Raw genomic sequence first — 23,392 nt, forward strand, 5'->3', positions numbered from 1 at the left:
TCTTCATATTTATAGTTTCATAAACTAAATCATGCATACATTGGCATGTGTGCCAATAAAGAAATGTCAAAGACCTGTACATAAATATGATACATTTATATAGACATCATATACTTAGTATGTGTCGGTCATAATGATGCCAATATTCCTCTTCTGAAGAGGTTATTTTTAAATTAAGGTAATGCATAGCATTGCATAAATATCCTGTTGGATAGTATATAGATCCCGTTATGTTGAAGTATTGGGCTTAAACGCTAACTCCTCTGGTGGTATAGAGGGCACCTGGTCATCTTCTTTGTCACGTGAGCCGTGCTTCAGCGTGCGCGTGAATTCTTTGTAGTCAAACAGGCCGTTATGTATGGGTGCTCCGTGAAACAAGTCCTCAACCATGTCTTCTGACCAGCGCTCACCCATTGTCATCAGACACTCCTTCAGAAACTCGTCATTTATCAGACCTATGAATGAAAACCAGTCAAAATTATCTGGCAATACACAGCAATTCGCAAAAAAAGGGGGGGGGGGGGGGCGGGGCGGATGTCGTATAACTGAAGGTCCGCGCCGTCAGCGTGGTCAACGAATTAACCATCAGATCTACCTTTGATTTTTAGATTTTATTTTTAAAGCTATAAACTATCGATTTACATTTTCTAACGTCTGTTTGGTAACACTACGAATTGATTTTATAATGTTAAGTCCAATACATTAAATCAATGAGTTTAAACATTTTAAAATCATACAATGGCTGAAAATTATATAGATATAAGTAATAAGGAATCATTCTTTGAATATTATGAGGTGATCAAATACAGTCAAGCGTGTCAAGTCTCATATAGCACTCCGGGTTTTATTGGATTTGATCACGCCCCAACCGTATTTCATCATTGATTCCTTAAATGAAATAAATAATGAATGAAGGAAAATTGGCCCCAACGAATTTTAATAATTTCACAGTAATCGGTGTTCATGCCCGTGAATTTCTCGTATATTATTTCCGTTATGTAATTTTTTTTTAATGAAGCACCGCGTTTCTCATGCGCAACTGAGACAAACCCTTCCTATAACATGTAAAATTCAAACACTACTTTAAAGGGGCATGGCCACGATATTGGTCAAATTCTATTTTTCTGTTTTTATTATTTACAAAGCTTCAGGAAAGCATTTCTAATAATCAAATGAAATTTAAGAAAATAAGCAAGATACAGAGCTCACAATTCTTTGTCATGTAAACAAGGCTCGTGCCCTGTTCTTGTTTACATAGGTTCAATGTACCAGTAAACAATCATTTTCCTGCTGATTCGTCTATCTTCTTATTTATTTTAAAGGGTACCTGCAGCCCAGCCGATGTGAAACATATGTTAAAGAGTTTATTTACCAAAATTTAATGCAAAACACCGCATCGAAATCGGTGCAAAAATAATGAAGTTACGCCCCTTCAAAGTGGCTATTTTCACCTGCTTTGGGAAATCTAATCAAGAGAAAACAGAATTAGGCGATAACGAGGCTTCAGCGGAAGTGACGTCACGAGGTCAACACGACGGAAATTTCCTTACAAAGCTATACAAATTAAATACGATTTTTCAGCCAAAATGCTTGATATAGGTCTGATGTTTTGACGTATTTTGTTAATTTAAGTATTGTAGATCTAGAAATTTGTATCCGTTATTATTTTATTACAATCTGATTTCTTTTTAAACGATTTTAAAATTTGTTATTCTCGTCGCCTTTTTACCGATGAATACGATATCTTAAAACGCTTACATGGGCAAATTTATGTTCATTATTCATTTTATTGATTACATAATATCCTTTCACACACGAGTGATCCGAGATAATGACACAGGTAAACTAACGAAGCCACTGCTCCAGACACACGTGTATCTGGGGTATGTATACACAAGGTACACGAGTCTGGTGAACAAAGAGAGGGTTTCACACCTCTAGACTGGTAAATTGATTTGTGTATAATTAGCTACTCAATTGTTAAAAGATAAAACAGAAAAATAAATTAGACTGTGTAAAATCAAGCATTCGTCAGCTAAAACATGTGTATAGTCCGACAATCAGTGATTAAAGAAGCATGCATGATGCTATTGAATTGTAAAACTAATGTTCAAATTAAATGCCTTTATTGTTACTTATCTTATCACTTAAATAATGACAAAAATTTACAATTCTGCAATTGAAACCTTTTTTATGTGATCAAGTAATTATTTCGGATTTATAATTTGTTATTTAATAAAGTGCAACTTTTTTTCGAGCGCTATGGTCAGCAATTAAACGCTTTATAACTCCGTATAGCTTAAATTGTAATACTGACAACGAATCATTATGAAATCTAAATAAACTGGAACATTTTGACAAAGGATGTAAATAAATGTAAAATTAAATTCCATTATCGTATTTTTAAAAGAATACGAGACAGACATAATCACGCATGCAGCCATCTTGGACTTTCGCCTTGATCCGTTTATAATCCCGTGTTTGCTTGTTAAAGAATGCATACTATTTTGATTGTTATTGGTCCGATATCAATATTATTGAATAATCGGGCGACATCATTTGTAATGTTATGCCTTATACGAGGAATAGACCCCGAGTTACCTTTTACGAAATATCATTATGTATCATCAATATTATTATTATAATCAGTTAATAATATCACTGAGAAATCATTCGAAAGAATGACAATATTAACAAAATATGTTTCGTATAACAAGAATGCTTTGATTAATTGTCATTTTGCTACATATGGTGTGCATTTATATGTAAAATGTGTTACACATTTGACGAAATTCATGAAGCAAACAATTGTCCAAATTCGCCTTTTTTGTTCGATAAAATACGGGTTAAATTCAAACGACAGTATAATTAGTCATCCAGGGTTGATACGGAAACAAAATAACAGAAAAAAATATTCATATATCGATTAAACAATGCAAGAAAACGAACAGTTTTCATACGATATTCCTGTTTCTCATACAGCGGCGTTGACCCCGTGACGTCACAGTTCATCTCGCGCCAAAACGGCTTGATTCAAAACTCGTTCAGGTGTGAAATCGGGTTTTCCCCAAATATCTCGAAAACTACTTATGCGATCGATGTAAAATTTTCAGGATGATGTTTTTACACATAGATCTCAATTATATCAAAAATTGACCGGCACTGCAGGTACCCTTTAAGCAGAAATAGACAGTTCCTAACGTTTAACACTTTCATTTTAGGTCTAAGATTGGAATTTTCACTTAAACATTCAAAACGTACACAAGTGCTTTGTTTACATAACAAAGAAGCTCTGTAACTCGCTTATAACTCAGCAAATGACACTCAAATTTTGGTTGCCTATTTAGAAATGCCTTACTGAAGCATTGTAAACATTAAAATTGGAAAAATTATTTTTTACCTAAATCATGACCATGGCCTATTAAGTTGACGCCAAAGCAAGTGAACATGTTATGAATGATGTGTAATACAAAAATTTCCTCCCATAATAAAAATTCAAACACTACTGCACCATAGTCGTCAAAACCAAGCAAACACGTTCTGGATGACGTGTAAAGCATAATCCCTCCCCTCCGTATGGAAATATTCGAACACTACCGTAACCGATCGCGTCAAAGCAAGCAAACGCGTTCTCAATGGCATGTTGTTTTCCTTGCTTGTAAATTCTATCAAAATCGTTAAAACAGTCAGGAAAACGTCAGATATTTCGGACTGACATGTATGGCAACGCACTTTGAAAAAATTTTCAGAGTGCGTTAAAGGGACAAAATCAACGCACTTTGAAACAAATTTTCAAAGTGCGTTAAATTTGGGACCAAGTTAACCCACTTTGAAAAAAAATTTCAAAGTGCGTTATGAAGGTACACCATCAATTTTTAGTGTCGAGACACTTAAGGCACTTTTACATTTTTAAATTTTCAAAGTGCGTTGTAACAGACGCGTAATGCAAAAAATTCCTCCTGTTTAAAAATTCGAACAGTACTATCTATACCTGAGTCATTGACGTCAAAGCAGGCAAACGCATTTTGAATGACGTCCTCGGGGTCGGTGCCGTTGAGCTTCTCGCCAAACAGCGTGAGGAACATGGTGAAGTTGATAGGTCCTGGCGCCTCAGTGATCATCTTCTCCAGGTACTCGTTGGAGGGGTCCTTCCCTAATGACGTCATCATCTCCAGGAGGTCCTCCTTGTCGATGTAGCCGTCTCGGTTCTGGTCAATCATGTTAAAGGCCTCCTGATGACGAAATAGGTCAACAGTACGAAGTAGCTAGTAGTACATTTATGTAGAAGTACGTGTACTTTTTTGGTTTTTTTCCTTTTCAATTAATTTAGCTATGTAAAACTCGTTGGAAATTTGTGTTTTATTGTCGCTGATTTGTTAAAATAGTTTGCTTTGCTTTATCATGTATTGGTCAGATGTGTTTGTTGAGTATCGGATTTCTGATACTGGTGTATTGAACACATGGCTATGCTAGGTGCGGCATCCGTACAATGCAAGGTGCATATAACTTACTGTTGAGAAAGTTTCTTGTGAAGTTTTATTAATGAGGAATACTTATAGTTGTATATTTTTTAATCAGTCTGCATCTTTGAATCGAATAAACTGTATGATTTTGTGGTTTATTTAGAAAAACAAACTTAAATATTGGTGTCGGTTTTGGCATCAGTCGATATCAAGCCGAATCTAATTCCTACCCATCTTTGCGATAGCCAGCCAAGCGTTTTATCTGCTTGCCTGAAATACAGCTCAGATCCAAAACATTCAGTTTGATATCGAACATTACACGAACGGGTCGTATATTCTAATCTTCTTTTCTTTATTAATTACAGAGATGTAGCTAATGAGCAAATTAATTACGGTCTTGTAATAAATTCACATTTGAATATTAATGATACAGTGGAATTATCACTATTGGAGCATCATTGACGCGTAGGAAACTGTATTAATGAGTCGATTAAAGACCGATTTATTAATTACCTTGAATTCCTGAATCTGGGCCTGATTAAACATGGCGAATACATTAGAGGTGTATCTCTGGGTGCGAGCCCGATGTTTCTTCTTTGACTTTGTGCTGGACATCTTTGGAGCCTGAAGCAATGACAAAAGCCCGAGTACAATCCTCAAATCAACATTTTTAGTACATGTATTTGGCAAAACATTCCATAGAAAGGTGTGATGATATTTGATTATTACATTAGTGAACATGATATGTTCTATGCGGGACACTGATGTATAGCAAACATCAGTATAAATATTAGATAGAAATACCCTGAATAGAAAGTTTTTGTGACAAATTTTGAGAGTAAATAACCCTACCTTTGTTTAACAGTATGAATCTTGAGGAATAAAATGTCCGACCTCTTTATCTGTCAGCGTACAGCATCATACAAAAAAACTTCAGCAGCCGTGGGAAAACATTACTCACCGCGGAGTCTGCACGCGCGCTATTTCTACAGGGTGAACCAAAGGCAGGAAAAGTACCATCTGTTTATTGGATAAAATCGACGAATAATTCCCAAAATTTCCAACGTACTGCCAAAAGTCCAAGATTTTCTTGAATCAGTTATAAGTTTACTGTATTTATGATATAGTTTTGTGAGGCTGTAATCGACTAATTGTCCTGTAGATTACATGTGAACCAGACGACAAGAATCATGTTACATAATATATATCAAGACTCTCTTTGTCTGATGAAGCTAAGATAATTTAACAAAAGGAGACAAGACGGGAGTTTTATTTCTACGTCAAATTCAGTTTATCTACACAAATTGCTAATATATGCAGTAATATAAATCCCCCCTCCCCACACCCAACGTTTGTTTTCAAGATTTTCCAAAAAATAGTGGGTTATTTTTTTGCATTTCTACACTTACAAAAGCTTGCGCCCAGTTTTAAATTCGGCCAGACAATGTTAATGATAGATTCTTGTATTAAAATCATTTTAAATTCGCCCGCCGACAACGAGGGCAAAATGGGCGAATTTAAAACGGGGGCGAATATTTACCCGTACACAGTATACAATTATTTAATGCTTGAGCAGTCAATAGACCCGAATATTTTTCCCTTGGTGCAGAGAACAGCTCAGTATGATCTATTGCCCGAGGCAAACGGCCTCGGGCAATAGATCATACTGAGCTGTTCCCTGCACCAAGGGAAATAATTCGGGCTATCGACTGTTCAGGCATTAAATAATTGTTTTATTACCTAATTCCGTTTTTAGAATTTTGTGTTCACAATTGTAAATTAAGAAGGTCTTCATACCATTGAGCATTCAGGTCAGTGTTAATTGATACCAAGATGACCTTAAAGATAAATTTTAAGAACAATAGTAAAATAAACATCATAAAGTTATGTTGTAATCTTGTAGAAATTAACCTTAGGCTTTTTCTAAAATACGTTGCCCGTCCAAAAGATAGCAGTCTATTGACCGGCGGTCCAGTAGATCACAATATATTGACCGGCGGTCTAATAGATCGCAGTCTATTGACCGGCAGTTCAGTAGATCACTTTCAAACCTGAATACACGTACAAAATAGATGAAAATATATAATCTGAAATAAAACAACAAAATCCCTTTGATTAGGTAATAATAAATTATATAGCATATCCAGTATCTTTTGTAAAAAAAAACAAAAAAAACAAACAAACAAACAAACAAAAAAAAAACAAAAAAAACCCGGATACTGGTTTTTGCGGCAAGCACATATAAAAGAGACATCTATATTTGCGACTTCTACATGAAGATTCTTGCAACTTTTTCTTAATTGCATCTAAATAAAAGTTGGTTTACTGTTTTTCAGAATGAAGTTATTTTCTTTCCAATGCATGAGTACATCTAATTTTACACACTTGCGCAAAAGCTGTTGCAGATGTATGATAAATTGAAAATCATGAAGAAGAGGAGGGAACACGGCAGATAAAGCTACATTTGTACAACCAATCCCATATGGTGACAGACAAGACTGACTATAGAACTTATCTACTTGTTTTCTTTTATTGAATAATGTGCTTGTATTCCAGCCACCAGTATATGATAAATTGACTCTGTCAGCACCAGAAACATCATTTGCAAAGTCTCAACACTTCCTGGATCTACTGACCAATCAGCAGAAAAGAAATCGATGGTTATTCAGAAGCGTTACAAATACTTTGTATTGTATGCAAAAGATTCAACTATTCGGAATTTGCTTTCTTTTGAGGAAAATGAAAAGCCACAAATGGGTTCACATGCGGTATCCAAACCTAAAATTAATCTAGATTAGATTTGCAAAGTCGTTTATATATTTATTTATTTATTTTTTTTTTTTAATTTTCGTGATCAAACTGTATTGGTAGAAATTTTGCCGAAATATCTTTTTTCTGTAAATTAAATCAAAACAAATTTGAAACAAAAATCTAAAGATGTTTGCGATTGTAATGAAGGTTTTTTGACAAAGAAGTAATTTCCCCCTTCATTTTTTGATTGTTTGTTTGTTTGTTTTTTTTTTTTTTTGGCTAATTAAATATTTTCGTGGATTGTTCAAATCGCACACTTTAGGACTTGTTCATCGGTAAATTAAATTCAAACCTGTGACACAATTTATTTTCGATGCAACACTGCATTGTTTGAATGATAGTGAAAACCTTTGACCATCGTTTTCCACATGTGCATAGCGTTTTCCTCCAACAGCCTTTTATTTAGGGAATTCTGATCAAGTCTAAACCAAACTGAAGTTAGATTAAACACGTTTTAAAAATCCATAAAAAATCATTATTTCATTTTGAACTTTTCTTCTTTCCATCATCCAAATAAATGGTTTGTGATTTATTACAAAACTAGTATTAATAATGAACCTTTGGAAGCAGACGTAATTTACTGATCAAATAGAATACTACATACGTAAACCGAGTTTTTGACATGGCTCCAAATTGTTAGCTTGGGCTAGACGAAAGGCTATAATATGTTATATAAAAAAATTATTCAAATTTTCTCAATTTACAAATCTAAAAAGATGTTTGCGTGAATTATCAAGGTACGTATTTGAACTTTTCAGTTTGTGATCAAACGTCATACATATACTTCAAACAATTTAGCAGCCGATAAATTTGTGAAGAAACTGAGGAGTTTATTTTCAAAAGATATTTCAGAGTTTATTTATCAATAAAGAAACTAATAAATATAGGTATACCAGTATGTACAATCAAATAATTATCTCCTTCGCAAGCATTATAGAATTTTAAAATTATCATTTTCTTTAAGGAAATGTTGTAAATGTTTGAATTCACGAAATCTCCACGTTGCTTTCAGATCATTCACTTAACAACCGCTTGTAAAAGTATTTTTCGTTTCTTTTTTTTTTTTTGTTTTTTGGTAGAATCAAAAGGTATGGATTTTTTCAGTAGAATCCCTTTTTCATCTGTTTATAAAAGATCCTATTTTTATCTGTTTATAAATAAAAGACAAAACAAACTTGGTCACAGAATCAGGTTTTTAATGATAAAAAAAAGCGTCGTTATTCACAAATGATCATAAATATGCATATCCCTGATAACACAGTAAGTGTTCTACATACAGTATACAAATTAGTACTTAAAACATTTCTTGATGCATTACTTTATTTTCTACTCCTTGCCATTAAGAAGCATACAAAAAACTAAATGTCCTCAACGTGTGATTGTTCAGTACTTGCACTACAAAATTACGTATACAGAAAAATTCAGATGAATAATGTTTGTATAAAAATGCCTAAATTCCTAACACCTTTGAAAAACACATTTCATGGATCAAATTTGAAGCTCAATGTTACAAAACAATAACCTTTATGATTTTTGCTGCCTCCTCCTTCACTTTTATACATCTAAGTAAAAATATCTATTTTGTCAATTTACAATTTACATGTAAACAAGTACTTGCAGGTAAAAATATCCATTTAGTCAAATCAAAAGTTTTTTAAACCAAATACTAGCAAGCATGAAAAAAAAAATCAAGCTACAAGGCTTTGTACATGTACTAAATTCTACATTTATTTGCCCTATTTAGGTAGTTGATACACATGTATACCCCTTTTGCTTATCGCAAACAATGCAACAACAATCATAATATGTAAATATGCTATGTACATTTTATCTATATGCCCAGTAAAAGCAATAAAATGTAACTGTTATTAATGAAAAAAATCATGCATCAAAGTGACTTTCTTCTCATCATTACAAAAAAAGAAAAAAAAAAGAAGTGCACATGGTTTGGACATGACATTTTAGTAACTGATGGAAATTGTGGTGTTTTTCTTTTTGAAAATATCTTTAACCATTTAAAAGAATAAAGGTGTTCTAATGTGAAACAAAATATATATGAATGTACAGATTCAGATGTACAGATGTGAAAATAGATCAAATTTAAAGGGAAAGGTATGAAATAAATACCACAGTGTCTAGTTTTAACTTTTTGAATGCATGTTTATCAATAATACTGATAGTTATTAAAAATCAAATTTTAATTAAAATATAAGTATCCTAGCCACAATATAATGATACAAAACACACCCTAAAACAAAGCACATATTCACTGATTTATGAACTTATATGCTTTGGAACAATAACAAGATATCTGTGAGCCAATGCTCACTAGTGATACCCCCGCTCTGATGTGAATATGCAAAATAAGCAAAGTCGACATTTAACAGAAAGCTGGCATCCGATTGGTACAGAAATATATCCAACAATATGGCATGCCTAAACAAATAGTGTGTTAAAATTTCAAGCATCTGCGATAGACAGCTGCTGAGAAATCTTTGAGGAAAATTTGTTTGAAAATTTTGGCTAAAATAAACAAAGTACTCATTTAACAGGAAGATGACGTCCGATTGGTACAGAAATATATCCCACAATATGGCATGCCTTAACAAACACTGTGTAAAAATTTCAAGCATCTCCGATAAATAGCTGCAGAGAAATCTTTGACGAAAATTTGTTTGAAAATTTTGGCAAAAAATAAACAAAGTCATTATTTAACAGGATGTTGACGTCCGATAGATACAAAAATATATTCCACGATATGGCATGCCAAAACAAATAGTGTGTTAAAATTTCAAGCATCTGCGAAAAATAGCTGCTGAGAAATCTTTGAGGAAAATTTGTTTGAAAATTTTGGCTAAAATAAACAAAGTACTCATTTAACAGGAAGATGACGTCCGATTGGTACAGAAATATATCCCACAATATGGCATGCCTTAACAAACACTGTGTAAAAATTTCAAGCATCTCCGATAAATAGCTGCAGAGAAATCTTTGACGAAAATTTGTTTGAAAATTTTGGCAAAAAATAAACAAAGTCATTATTTAACAGGATGTTGACGTCCGATAGATACAAAAATATATTCCACGATATGGCATGCCAAAACAAATAGTGTGTTAAAATTTCAAGCATCTGCGAAAAATAGCTGCTGAGAAATCTTTGAGGAAAATTTGTTTGAAAATTTTGGCTAAAAATAAACGAAGTCGTCATTTAACAGGAAGTTGACACCCGATTGGTACAGAAATATATCCCAGGATATGGCATGCCTATACAAATATTGTGTAAAAATTTCAAGCATCTGCGATAAATAGCTGCAGAGAAATCTTTGACGAAAATTTGTTTGAAAATTTTGGCAAAAAATAAACAAAGTCATTATTTAACAGGATGTTGACGTCCGATAGATACAAAAATATATCCCACGATATGGCATGCCAAAACAAATAGTGTGTTAAAATTTCAAGCATCTGCAAAAAATAGCTGCTGAGAAATCTTTGAGGAAAATTTGTTTGAAAATTTTGGCAAAAAATAAACGAAGTCATCATTTAACAGGAAGTTGACACCCGATTGGTACAGAAATATATCCCACGATATGGCATGCCTATACAAATATTGTGTAAAAATTTCAAGCATCTGAGATAAATAGTTGCTGAGAAATCTTTGACGAAAATTTGTTTGAAAATTTTGGTTAAAAAATAAGCAAAGTCGTCATTTAACAGGAAGTTGACGTCCGATTGATACAAAAATATATCCTACAATATGGCATGCCTAAACAAATAGTGTGTTAAAATTTCAAGCATCTGCGATAAATAGCTGCTGAGAATTCTTTAACGGAAATTTGTTTGAAAATTTTGGCAAAAAATAAACGAAGTCGTCATTTAACAGGAAGTTGACGTTTGATTGGTACAAAAATACATCCCACGATATAGCATGCCTATACAAATACTGTGTAAAAATTTCAAGCATCTGCGATAAACAGTTGCTGAGAAATCTTTGACGAAAATTTGTTTGAAAATTTTGGTTAAAAAATAAGCAAAGTCGTCATTTAACAGGAAGTTGACGTCCGATTGGTACAAAAATATATCCCACGATATGGCATGCCTTAACAAACACTGTGTTAAAATTTCAAGCATCTGCGATAAATAGTTGCTGAGATAAATGTGACAGAAATTTTTGTTATGGACGGACAGACAGACGGACGGACAGACAGACAGACGGACGGACAGACGGACGGACAGACAGACACACAAGGGTAAAACAGTATACCCCCTCTCCTTCGGAGCGGGGGTATAATTATTAAACAGCTGACTTTAACACTGCTATAGAGGAAAATATTGAAGAGACTTGAAACTTACGAAAATATAAATATCCTCATTAATTAACATGAGGACAAACAAGTGCACAATGTGCAATGTGCAAAATCAATACATACCTTTACATCAGTAATTTGCAAGAAACTCTGTCTTGTGAATAAAAAAAAAAAAAAAACCAACAAAAAACCAACCATGTTACAGTAAAATAAGATCTTCAGCAATAAAGGTGATCTTTAGATATATTTACTAAATAGCCCTCTAATACTGATGCATCGTTCATCTACACAATGTACAAAACTGGCCAGCATTGTGCTTAATAAAAAGAAACAAGATTCAATATCGCAATAATTAAGTGCCATGATTAAAAACTTCTACATTTAACACTAAACAATTGAATTTACATGTAAAAATTACAAAGTAAAAAATTATACATACTGTTAATGGAATTTAATTATAAAAACAAATATTCACTTAAAGTCATAACGCATAGAAATCCAAGGTTGTTTCCCTTGGAGAAAAAAAAGTAATATATATCACAATATGAAAGTACACAAAAATGAAAGTAGGGTGATAATCACAGTCTTCATTGAACACATTCTCTCCAGACATCAGCATGCAGCTCGGCTACACATTGTCTTGAACATGGACTCTCCTAAGAGACAAAATCACCTGGATCTTTTCATCAGGTATCATCCCCATTTATTTCATCATTTGATTTATTTTCCTCATCTCTGTACCCTTCGTAAAGTAAAAAAGTAAATGTGGATTCAATTTGTGCTTCTTTTCCTGATCATTTTGTAAAAAAAATTTTAAAAAAAATGCAAATTTACTGATCTACACTTGCTCAGTTTTCCCGTCTTGATTTATTCGCCAATGCAGACACAGTTGCATGATAATTACCGGTAATACTGTCTGTCATTAACACAGTAATTCAAGAATTGTTTTGAATTTGCCAAGTCTTAAATTTGGCCACTGACAACCAGGGCAAAACAGGCGAAAATAAGATAGGGACAAATATATCCCTGTATACAGTATTAAAAATGACTGGTTGACTTACAAAGTCCTGCTTTGTTACATTCCTTTGTGCCTTCACATGCCCTCATGGCATTCAGCTGCTCATGAAGTTGTTGTAAAATACCATAGTTTACATCATGTATGGCATTCCTCATCTGAAATTACAGCAAGACATTGCATTGTATTAAATCACATGCACTCTATCAGAATGTGTTACATTTGTGCTACATTAAAAGTTTAAAATTAAAAATTTCTAAACTTAACAATAACTATGTGATTTTCATAGTTAATAAGTTTAACAATCTTTGATCTTTAACTTTTAACATAACATTTACATGTATGTCATATCAATATTCCACTTGATGCTGACAAAAGTTTTATTTTCCTCACAAATTTCTTTTTTTAATTCTCCTATACAGCAGTTTTCTGGTTTTTATTTGTTATTGAAAATGTTGGCAACTGAAGCAGATCACATCAAAAATGGACCTTTGATAAAGTTTATATACATATAAGAGTCTTTTGCATGAGATATTACCTGAAATGGGTCCTTTTTGAGATCATAATAGCTGAGGAAATTGTTAATGAATTCACAGTACAGTAGATCATGTGTTGCATTAATGGTACGTATGCACCAGTAGGTGTTGTTGTTTGAATTCGTACAAAAACAGAAGGGCCCATCTGAAACAAATCAAATACCATTTATGAGTACTGTGTATTTTAAACTTTCAATACACTACATATGCAGTGTTGAAATTTCTTTCAATTTAAGTATATTTTAATATAATACACAGTTTTATGAATTCTTGACCTGTTGTTGCAACTAGAGTGCCAGTTCCTTATTGTGCATGGATTTTTTTACTACAAAAATTCAATTTAATATCATGTATGGATATCTTACTGCAAAAATCAAACTAAAAATTGTGTATATAATTTTTACTACAGAAATCTAACTAAATATTGTGTACTATAGATTTTTGACTGCAAAACTCTGACTACCGTAAATATTGTTCATGGATTTCTGACTTCAAAATCAAACCAGAAAAATTTAATATAGTAGAGAAAGAGAATAAGGTAGCTCTTACTTGTCCAGTATGGGGGAGTCTTCCAATGACTGTTGTCCATCAGAGAACAGTCAGCATTGGCTCGCTTACAGGCCGGGTGCTTACGGCGACTCACTTTCTCATCAGGAGGCAAATTCCAGTAAGTTGCTAAATTGAAAAAGTATCATAAATAACGTACAATATTTGCTTGAGTCACTGGTCAGTAAACATCAGATACACATGTTTATCAATTGCCAACATCAGACAACAAACATATTTTGATCAGAGAGCTCAATTGAGCCTTCGACTCAGGTGAGTTAAAAACAACATGTGTTTGTGAAACTAAGGTACATGTCCCTGATACATAGTCCCATGAAAGCCAATTTGACCCCTCCCCCTTGCCACTTCAATGCCCAAGGTCAACCTTTGACAATTAAAATATGAAGTCTCTATCTTGTGTGGCTAAATTTAATGTTGTGAATAAACACTATACAGTGGGGCCTCAGATATCCGGACGCCAGATAACAGGACGCTTCAGTTTACGGACGATTTTATTTGGGAACAGATTTTTTTATACGTTATTTTGTCTCATTTATCCGGAATTCCACGTTCCGGATCTAGACGGTCTGTTTTTACCACAAAACACTGATTTACTACTTATCTTGATTCATTTAACCGGACGGTAAAATTTGATGATACCCTTCTCAGTACAAAAGATTACCCCTGTCAATTAAGTTTCACACCTTTTTTACATGTTAGACCCTCATGAGTAGCTTGTATAAACACACTGACTTCCCAAATCACTTTCAAAAATTAGAAAATTGCGAACAACAGTGTATCACACACATTTCACACTTGGACACAAAGAATTTCGCTTGATTTGGTTATCATTATTGTCCGGTTAATATTTCATGACAAAATAGTAAAATAAAGCAGAGTTCTTTATATCTAAAAACGTTCATATCAACAGACAACTCTAGCATGTGTTGCTATATGGTGTGAAAGGCAAAAAAACCTAGTATCAACACTGGGAGCCATTGTATACAAATACATTATCATTCATGACAACAATAGACACATTTCAGATATCCAGACGCTTCATCTATCCGGACGATTGGACTTGGGAACGAAAGCGTCCGGATAACTGAGGCTCTACTGTACTGTCAAAAAGAGGAAAAAACCACCAGTAACAGCATATCTTTGATCCCGTGGACATAAAAACATGAAAATACATGAATATCTGCTGGTTGGCTTCTTCCCTTGTAGATATTTACTTACAATTCCATAGAGGTGAATCGGACCCCTGATACTTTCTCTTTCGCTTCTTATTTTTTCGTCTGCGGCGACGTCTTTGTTCTATTTCTTTTTTTCTGAAAGAAGAAAAACAGAATTGTGGGCCAAAAAAATAATTTTTCTGGTAGGTCTAGGTATGAGGGTAACAACCGCCCCCTTTGAGAAAAAAAATCTTGGATCCACATCTGCTATTATAACTAGTTTAGACACAGAACTTTACCATTCCCAGACCTTACAAGCAGCTGTCTCAAAGGTTACTCCAATACCTAAGGCTACTGCTCCTACCTTTCAGATCGTCTGCTGTTACTGTTACAGGGTTCACACTCATAGTCCAGGTAACCCTGACCGCTGATTCCGTTTCCGATCTCACTCAGGTATGAATCAAGGGGTTTAGAGGCCTTTAAATGTTTTCTGTAGAGCTGCAAAACATAGAATTGAAAATAAATTCGTCACATAACATATACCCCCCCCCCCCAAAAAAAAAAAAAATTTAGTAAAATTTAAAATTTGGTCTGTGTTATACTGCATGTTTTCTGTAGAGCTTCAAAACATAGAATTGAATATAAATTCATCATATTACATATACCCCCCCCCCCCCCCAAAAAAAAAGAAAAAAAAAATTTAGTAAAATTTAAAATTTGGTCTGTGTTATACTGCATGGGCAAATTTTTATTGAGTGAGAGTCTGTGACCAAATATTGAGAGAGTTTCAAATTTTGTTTTCCACTGTGTGGAATGTGTGCAAGTATTTTTACTATTAAATATGCTGTAATAAAAATTTTGCACCTTTACTTCAAGAATTTGCAAAAATTCTATAAAATGAACTCAAATATTAAGTACATCCATACCCTTAAATCCTCCAGCATTTTTCTGTATTCTTCGATCATCTCATCGAGTTTCTCCTTGTGGTTTTTCCATTCAACTGGGTCCTGATACAAAACACGATCACATGATACTGTGTCATTGGGTAAAACTCTACAGCGACGATCAAAGGGCTGAACTACAAAAGTCAAACAAAATGTAAGTTTAACCTATTAACAGTGACCATCTTTTTTCAAGATATTGATTGTCCAGTTGCATATCAATATGATTCATACCTGATAAAGAAGAAATGGAATTCTGAGATGAAGAACTTGTATTGCCCACTAACTGTAAATAAGATCTCTTAGTTCTGATAAATTTTGGTGAAAAATCTGCAAAAAAAAAAAAAAAAAAAAAAATCTTCATTCAAAAGACATTTATTTTTTCATGGACTTAAAATATCTATGAATATATTCTGTGTACAATTCAGATAAAACATTTCAGCTGATATAAAAAAAAAAAATTTTATTTACCTTTGCTGGCATGCTTCATTAGGAATTCTGTCTGACTGAGTTTTTCATCTGGATTGATTTTGTTCTTCTTGCGGCCACAAGGACAACGTTTTTTGGGAAAATATCCATCCCTCTGCATTCTCTTGTTCTTTCGACACTTCATCAGTCTCGGCATATTACGGCCATATTCTTGTATACACTGATATTTCTGTATGGAAAAAAAAAACATTTAAACAATAGGTACACAATATATTTCATTTAATTTTAATAAATATGTTTTCTAAAACAAATCTGTATTAAACCAATGACAAATTCCAATCTGGCAGACAAAATAAAATCATCCTTGTTTACGAAATTTGCAGTTCTGTATATCTTTATAGGTAATTTCCTGTCCACTTTTGGTTGTTCTTAACATTCCTCATTCAACTAAATTGATTTACAAGTGAGTAACATACCTGTCCCTTTTTACAGGGGGGCTGGTTTTGGGGTTTTGCACACTCCTTGAAAATTCTCTTCTGTTTCGGAGTGGCATACTTCAAATAGGAGTCACTGATAGTGGGCAAGCTGTTCACAGTTTCAAGAAAGTTTCTCTTCTGTTGACGCATCAGTGCCTTTCTTTTTTTCACTGTAATTTTTCTGAAAATATGATCAATTGTGTAACCAACTGATGAAAGGAAATAAATCACTCAAAACAAATTACCCGGTAACTCATCTAGTCACAGAATATTTTTATCTTGTTTTCTTTAAACTTAAAATAAACTTAAAATAAGAGTTGCCTTGTACTCTTATGATGGTCAAGTATTTGTAACACAAATACAAGTCAGAGTAGGAAAAATTTTTCAAGGTTTATTACACGTTACTCTCTGTAATCAATATCAAACTGAAGGTTATGAATTTCAAAATTCATATTGCCCTTCTCGTACAATATCTAAACACCAACCTTTGTCCTGATCAGGACTGTTCTATTTTTTTTTTTAGTGTTAAAAACTTTACAACCAATGCATGATGAATGACAAAAATCGGATACATATGCCGACTAAGCTAACCTTAAATGCTGTATACAGGGAAATATTCGCCCCCGTTTTATTTTCTCCTCTTTCGCCCTCGTTGTCAGTGGGCGAATTTAAGACTGAGCAAATTCCATTATCTCAGAGTATCTCTCTTTAAACACAACAGTGTCTGGGCAAATTCAAGACGAGGCGAAACTGTTTGCAAGTGTTGAAGGGCAAAAATTACATAGGATGAAAATAACCCTGTATACAGTACTAATAATATAAGCTTGGTTGACTGTGTATAAAGCTACACACGTGTTTACCCTCTCTCCAACAGAATAGTATCTCTCCATGGTCTCTTGGCTGTCACATAGTTGTCACTGAAGCCACTGTCAAAAAAAACATACATGTAAATGAAACATATGCTTATTTACTGCTTTAAATCCTTCTTCACAACCCACTATAGTCTGTCCCAAGTTATTGCTTCCATCAATTTTTGATGATTTTTAATACAAATACACATACCTGTGAAAGAAATACAATTGAAATCGATGACAGGGAATATATCCAAGATATCTTCATTGAACAATTATCCCTTTTCACTCATGAAATTTCACAGGAACGAAAACAAATTTCTTATTGAGATTTATAATAGGAAATGTTTACATCTTTTCTCCATTCGGAAGTACTCGGGATACCTCGCACAATTTTTTTAACGTTATTATCCGAGCTCATTAATGGCTGATGCAATGCAAAATCTGCGTAGACTTTCAATTTTGGGATGTGTATTGAAACCTGAAGCGGTAGAGGGGGCGTTTCAAAACAGATAATCTGGACATTTTTCATATTAGTGGATGAACGTAGTTTGAGCACAAAGGTATTTACTGTTATTGAAATATCAAGCAAAAAGTGGTGGAAGCAAAAACTCGGGACAGAGTTTACATGTATATCACTGAAAGAAAATACAAAATTAAAACCTTTGATGCTCAAATGATATCTTGAAAGGAAAAATCTGAAGATCTACTATATTTAACTTTTACAAAATATATATATATAACTCGGAGCAAAATACTATGCTGGTAATGAAAACAATTAGTATTGAATTCACAGTAATATTCTTTTACCCATAATCCTGGTCTCGGTAGCTCTTGGTTCTGATGAGTTTCATCACCGATCTCCCATCCATGTGCTCCGGAATATCCACACCAGCCATATCCAGAATAGTTGGGGCCAAGTCCACATTCACCACAAGATTAGAAATTCTGAAGCAATACAAAGGAAATGAAAAAGTTGTATGACTACTACACATTGATTCAAGGGTTTTAAACCTTAAATGAGCTCACTCACTTTTCTACTGTTATTTCTTTTCATTAAATTGAAATTTAGATCAAAGGTGAGCTCTTCCAAGTGCAAGTGCATAAAAAACGTACTTTGACCTCGGCTTAATGCCCGGACCACGAACGTATAACGGAACCCTAACGTCAAAGTCATAGGGCAGCGCCTTGCCCTTCACCAGTCCAAACTGGCCTAGGTGGTAGCCATGGTCCGACGTGTAGATAATGTAGGTGTTCTCCAGCTCATCCAAGTTCCACAACTCTTCATATACCTACAATCACCAAACAGGATTACAACGAAGCTTGGATTGGTTTCATTCATCATTATAATGGGCCATCCAATCGCATATACCGCAACCCCCTCAAACACCAATAAAACCTACCACTTTTGGTCACTACCACCATGTTCAGCTCATTGAAAAGTCTACCAGTTTTTGACTTAAGCCTTTTATTTTTACCTCTTTTTCTCACTGCTAACCATATGTATGACTATGTTCTTTAGTCTCTTTGGCTGTCACTTTCTAGAACTTAAACCAACTCACCTAATTTATGTGAATCTTTAATGTCTCCAGTCTTTTTACCTGGTTGTTAATTTTCATGGAGTCTTTTCCCAAGAAGATGCCAGAAGACTTGTCACAAGTTTGTTTTTACAGCTTTTTTTTACAAAAATAAGACTACTGGTATCCTAAGAACTTACCCTCGAATATGTCAGAAAACTCCCCCAAACATCCATTTCTTCCATGGATGACATTCGTAAAACCTCTAACCTCATCAGTTCCTGCACTAATGCCACTTCCCAGGATCACATTGTGAATTTTCTTACCTTTTCTACAAGGTCATCTACTGACTGTAATGTTTGTAGCCTTTTTTGCTGGAGAACATCCGTAAACGTCTGCTCAATAGGCTCCATCTTCCCCGTTACTTTTAACAGGAACTGCTTATCCGGATTGGGAGCCATGTTCCAGGTGGGAGTCCTGTGTTAAGCAAGCACATTCATCTAAATCAAATTTCACTGGTCTTCATTTCTTAACAACCTAAGCCATGGAAAAATGTATGCTGTACTTACAATTATTGATTATCTACCTGTGAAGTGTGTTGTTGTAGAAAAGATGCTGGTACTGAGGGGCAGAGTCCTCAGGGCCGTGGGGAGCAGGGACACTCAATACCATCAGGACAGGCCTACAACATTAGAAAGTCATATATCACTCATGTGAAACAACTAGAAAATGATAAACGTAAAAAAGAGTTATGACTAAAACATTTTTATTCTTATGCCATTCCCAAAAATTTGATAAAACATTTTTTCTCTAAAGGTATGCATGTAAAAAGATTGCTTTGACCTAATGACCAAAGCAAATCATGTCAAAGAAATAAATTCTTATGCATAATTATATGTCTGTCCACCATCAGATAAAAGTGTCATGCATTAACAGGATACATGTATACTTGGGGACAAAATAACAAAGGGATTTTTATAGGATTAGGTGATTCTACCTTTTCGGAAAGTACTGTTTACTGTTTTTCAGGAAAGTAACACTATCATTGGCAATCAAGTCGGTGAAATAGTCCGCATAATAGTTATCCTCATGCTTCATCTTATTCCCGTTGAAATTGACCGTGTAGTTGTAGAAGCGAGTGTTCTTGATCAGCCCCACCCACTCCCTCCACCCCGGGGGAATGTACGTCCCATTGTACTCGTTCAGGTACTTGCCGAAGTACCCGGTCCGGTACCCAGCATTGTTGAGGTAGGTCGCAAAGGTCCGAGGTTCATGGGTCCTCTGCCAGTAGGGCGAGGAACAGTTATCGTTGTTGGTGTACACATGATGGTTGTGGGTGTACATCCCGGTCAGGAAGGAGCTACGGGAGGGACAGCACATGGGGGTCGAGACAAACGAGTTATTGAAGTGGACCCCCTGGTCTCGCATTATGCGCAAGGTCTTTGGCATGACTTCCATGGAACCTGCAATGTTCCAAACATCAAATAGGTTATTGATAAATTCCGAAGTGTATGACTCTTCAAAAGACACAAGCACGCAAGGTGTCTGGACTGGGTGGGAATGATTTACCACCCTTTATAATGCACCAGGTGATTCACAGGTATACAGTCTCTGTGGCTCAATACAGACATAGATCATGGCTTTTAATTTTATGGCCTATATCTAATTCAAATGGCTTTAGACTTCCAAACTAGACCACAGATTACATTAACAAAAATGATTAAAATACAATCATTTAAAAAGATCAAAATCAATTTGATAAATTATCTTTTTCAATATCTGCATGTGCATTTATATATTTTTTTTTTTATATACGAACATAATGCAATTGATTCTTTTTTATGTTAGAAAACAAGATGAAATTATCTTTAATCGGCCAGATCTTTTTGGTAGATAGAATGAAGCCTATGCTCAATACACAACCTTAATACTTTTTAAGAAATACAATCTAAATATTGTTAAGATTTTAGCTGTGAATGGAGGGCAAATTTGGTATATACACGTACTAATAGGTTCAGACTTCTTTACACTTCTATGTTCTAAAATCAAACATAAATTAATATAAAATAATATAAATACCAGTAATAAATATTTGTTTATTTAATAATATTGAAATCCGAAATCCATGCATATAAATTAATCTATCATTTTTTAAAAAAAAATTCGCATCACCCAAGATGACATTAGTCATTTAAGTTTAATAAAAACCTTTAAATATTTGATTAAAATCAAACCTCCCACTTACTCTTGTGCATATTTTGTATGTCAACATGTAGGCAAGAGGCTTATTAATTATCAAAGTACTGAAGTACTGAAAGCCGGGCTCTTTTGGTGTGTCTTTATGCATATTGTGTAGTAAAGACTGAAAATCTCTCTCTCTCTCTCTCTCTCTCTCTCTCTCTCTCTCTCTCTCATGCTTTTAATGTCGGCAAAGCATCAGAGAGCGACCAAATTTTGTAAGCGGCTATAAACAAAAGAAATGTCTAGTAGAAGTTAAAAAGTTCAACAGTTGCTGCCTTGAATTTTGCAACAAGCATTATATATTCAATCCCCGTTTCTCCATCGCGCAGCAAAGTAGTTCATGGAAATCCATGCGCATTGTATCTGTCCAAAATGCATAGTAATGGTTTAAAAACACGTTATTAATAAGAAAACTAAAAAAGATAGACAATTCATTCGAAATTTAAAAAAAAGAAACAAAATGCCAACACTTTTGACAAAACGTGGCTCTTTGTGTAACTATTTGGTATAGCGGAAGCTTTACCTTGACGCTGTTTGGTTTTTTGTTTATTTGTGCTATTTATAGTAACATTGGCGATTTGCCTGCCTATAGCCAGGACTCTGCTTTCAGCAGAGCCCGGCTAAAACTCAAATAGGGAAATAGTCCATGAAATTGCTCAAATATTAAGGGTATTTGGCTGTTTGCATCTACCACTCTTAACTGCTTGCTAATAGCAAATACATTTAAATCATGTAAATATAAATGTACCTCATCATTTAAAGCAAGCTACTTTTATTTGTGGAGCACATGGCCAGCCACCATAGCCTGCATGGAACTGTTAATTTAAGCCAAATTGCAAAATCATGCTCGATCATCATCAATTATTTAAAATTGAGTCAATAAATCCAGCTAATTCATGATGCCAGCGATCGCTATATTAACTCCATGATAAATGAAAAATTAGGGGGAGGGAGGAAGAAAGAAAATAATAATTACCTAATAATTCATCTTGGTCATCAGTCATGATCACCACAATGTTTGGCTTCTGACTCTTGCCGCTGCGGCTTCTCTGCGAGCGGGGATTCTGAGAGCGAGGCCAGGAGTACCCCTCCGCTAGTCCCGCCAATATTAACAACCACACCCAAAACAGGAGCTCTTTGTCCATCTTCTGTGAGGGTGTGGACGGTTAGTCACTATATCTTAGAACTGTATTGTTTTAGTCACATGTAGTTTGTCGTAATCCTCTGTGGGTGCAGGCATGCCTCATCTACACCTGATGAATATAAATATACTGTATTATGTATAATGTATTATCTGAGCCAGATTAGTGCACCCAGCAGTGAAACTTCGATAATACACAAACCCAATTAATATTCATGCAAAATCATTGAATAGCCATCTCAATTGAAGTGGCAGTTATGCGAATATTAAATTAATGTTCACGGCTCTTGTCATTATCATTGGACGCGATTGTATATGTGAAACTCTGCATCACAAAATTGTTTTTCTAATGCAATGGTCTGATTATCAGATAATTTGTACACGTACAAGTAGTGATAAGATATGGTCGTCTCTGCCAAAAAATATGCTTAGGGATATTGCTCTTCATCATTTGGCTAATGTTGACAGCCATCATGTTTACATAACAAACCTATTATTTACAGACATTAAATATACCTCCAACACACAATATTCACATTATTTGCCGTCTTGATTCTAATTTTTTTTTTTAAAGCAGAGACAAAAATCTGCATTCTTTTTTATTTTTTATCTGTATACACCAGAGATAAATTTTTACTGTTTTTAAATCTTTTCCCTCAAGAAGACTTTATTTTGGAGACAGAAATAATTTGCCAATGACTTACAGAAGAAGACCTCCAATCTACCACAGGTGCTTCTTCGTCAGATTTCTTATTCCTAGTTTGCAAGAACTAGCTGACAAAAAAAGCCCATTAAAACTGCCTTGATTGATATTGTATTGATAATACAGCTGTGAATAATATCTGATTTGCAGAACACACAGACATTTTGCATGCGTAAGTATTTCCTTGTCAACCCTAGGTTTTGATTTCTTTAAACTTCATGAATTTTTTAAGATTTAAGAGGG

The 23,392-nt window shown here is 34.2% G+C and overlaps 1 protein-coding gene across 5 annotated transcripts in view; it reads right to left on the reverse strand.

Annotated features, from left to right (window-relative positions):
* Positions 1 to 87: 87 nt before the first annotated feature.
* LOC128184703 (extracellular sulfatase Sulf-1-like) overlaps positions 88 to 23,392 on the reverse strand; it is a 32,423-nt gene continuing 9,118 nt past the window's right edge. For 4 of the 5 annotated variants that reach the window (XM_052854278.1, XM_052854286.1, XM_052854300.1 and 1 more), the window contains 17 exons: positions 22,282 to 22,558; positions 20,062 to 20,527; positions 19,651 to 19,746; positions 19,391 to 19,541; positions 18,664 to 18,839; positions 18,358 to 18,495; positions 17,557 to 17,622; positions 16,697 to 16,877; positions 16,263 to 16,449; positions 16,026 to 16,121; positions 15,777 to 15,928; positions 15,215 to 15,348; positions 14,915 to 15,006; positions 13,679 to 13,804; positions 13,132 to 13,274; positions 12,640 to 12,751; positions 11,558 to 12,320 (listed from right to left, as the gene is read on the reverse strand). In XM_052854278.1, the coding sequence (XP_052710238.1) occupies positions 12,265 to 12,320; positions 12,640 to 12,751; positions 13,132 to 13,274; positions 13,679 to 13,804; positions 14,915 to 15,006; positions 15,215 to 15,348; positions 15,777 to 15,928; positions 16,026 to 16,121; positions 16,263 to 16,449; positions 16,697 to 16,877; positions 17,557 to 17,622; positions 18,358 to 18,495; positions 18,664 to 18,839; positions 19,391 to 19,541; positions 19,651 to 19,746; positions 20,062 to 20,527; positions 22,282 to 22,450 (2,541 nt within the window). In that variant the 5' untranslated portion in view covers positions 22,451 to 22,558 and the 3' untranslated portion in view covers positions 11,558 to 12,264. Of the gene's footprint in view, positions 456 to 3,991; positions 4,233 to 4,976; positions 5,225 to 11,557; positions 12,321 to 12,639; positions 12,752 to 13,131; positions 13,275 to 13,678; positions 13,805 to 14,914; positions 15,007 to 15,214; positions 15,349 to 15,776; positions 15,929 to 16,025; positions 16,122 to 16,262; positions 16,450 to 16,696; positions 16,878 to 17,556; positions 17,623 to 18,357; positions 18,496 to 18,663; positions 18,840 to 19,390; positions 19,542 to 19,650; positions 19,747 to 20,061; positions 20,528 to 22,281; positions 22,559 to 23,392 lie in introns of those variants that run through there. The other variant, XM_052854302.1, reaches the window with a different exon arrangement.

Source organism: Crassostrea angulata, chromosome 1, assembly GCF_025612915.1.
Source record: "Crassostrea angulata isolate pt1a10 chromosome 1, ASM2561291v2, whole genome shotgun sequence".
In the NCBI taxonomy this organism is placed as follows: domain Eukaryota; kingdom Metazoa; phylum Mollusca; class Bivalvia; order Ostreida; family Ostreidae; genus Magallana; species Magallana angulata.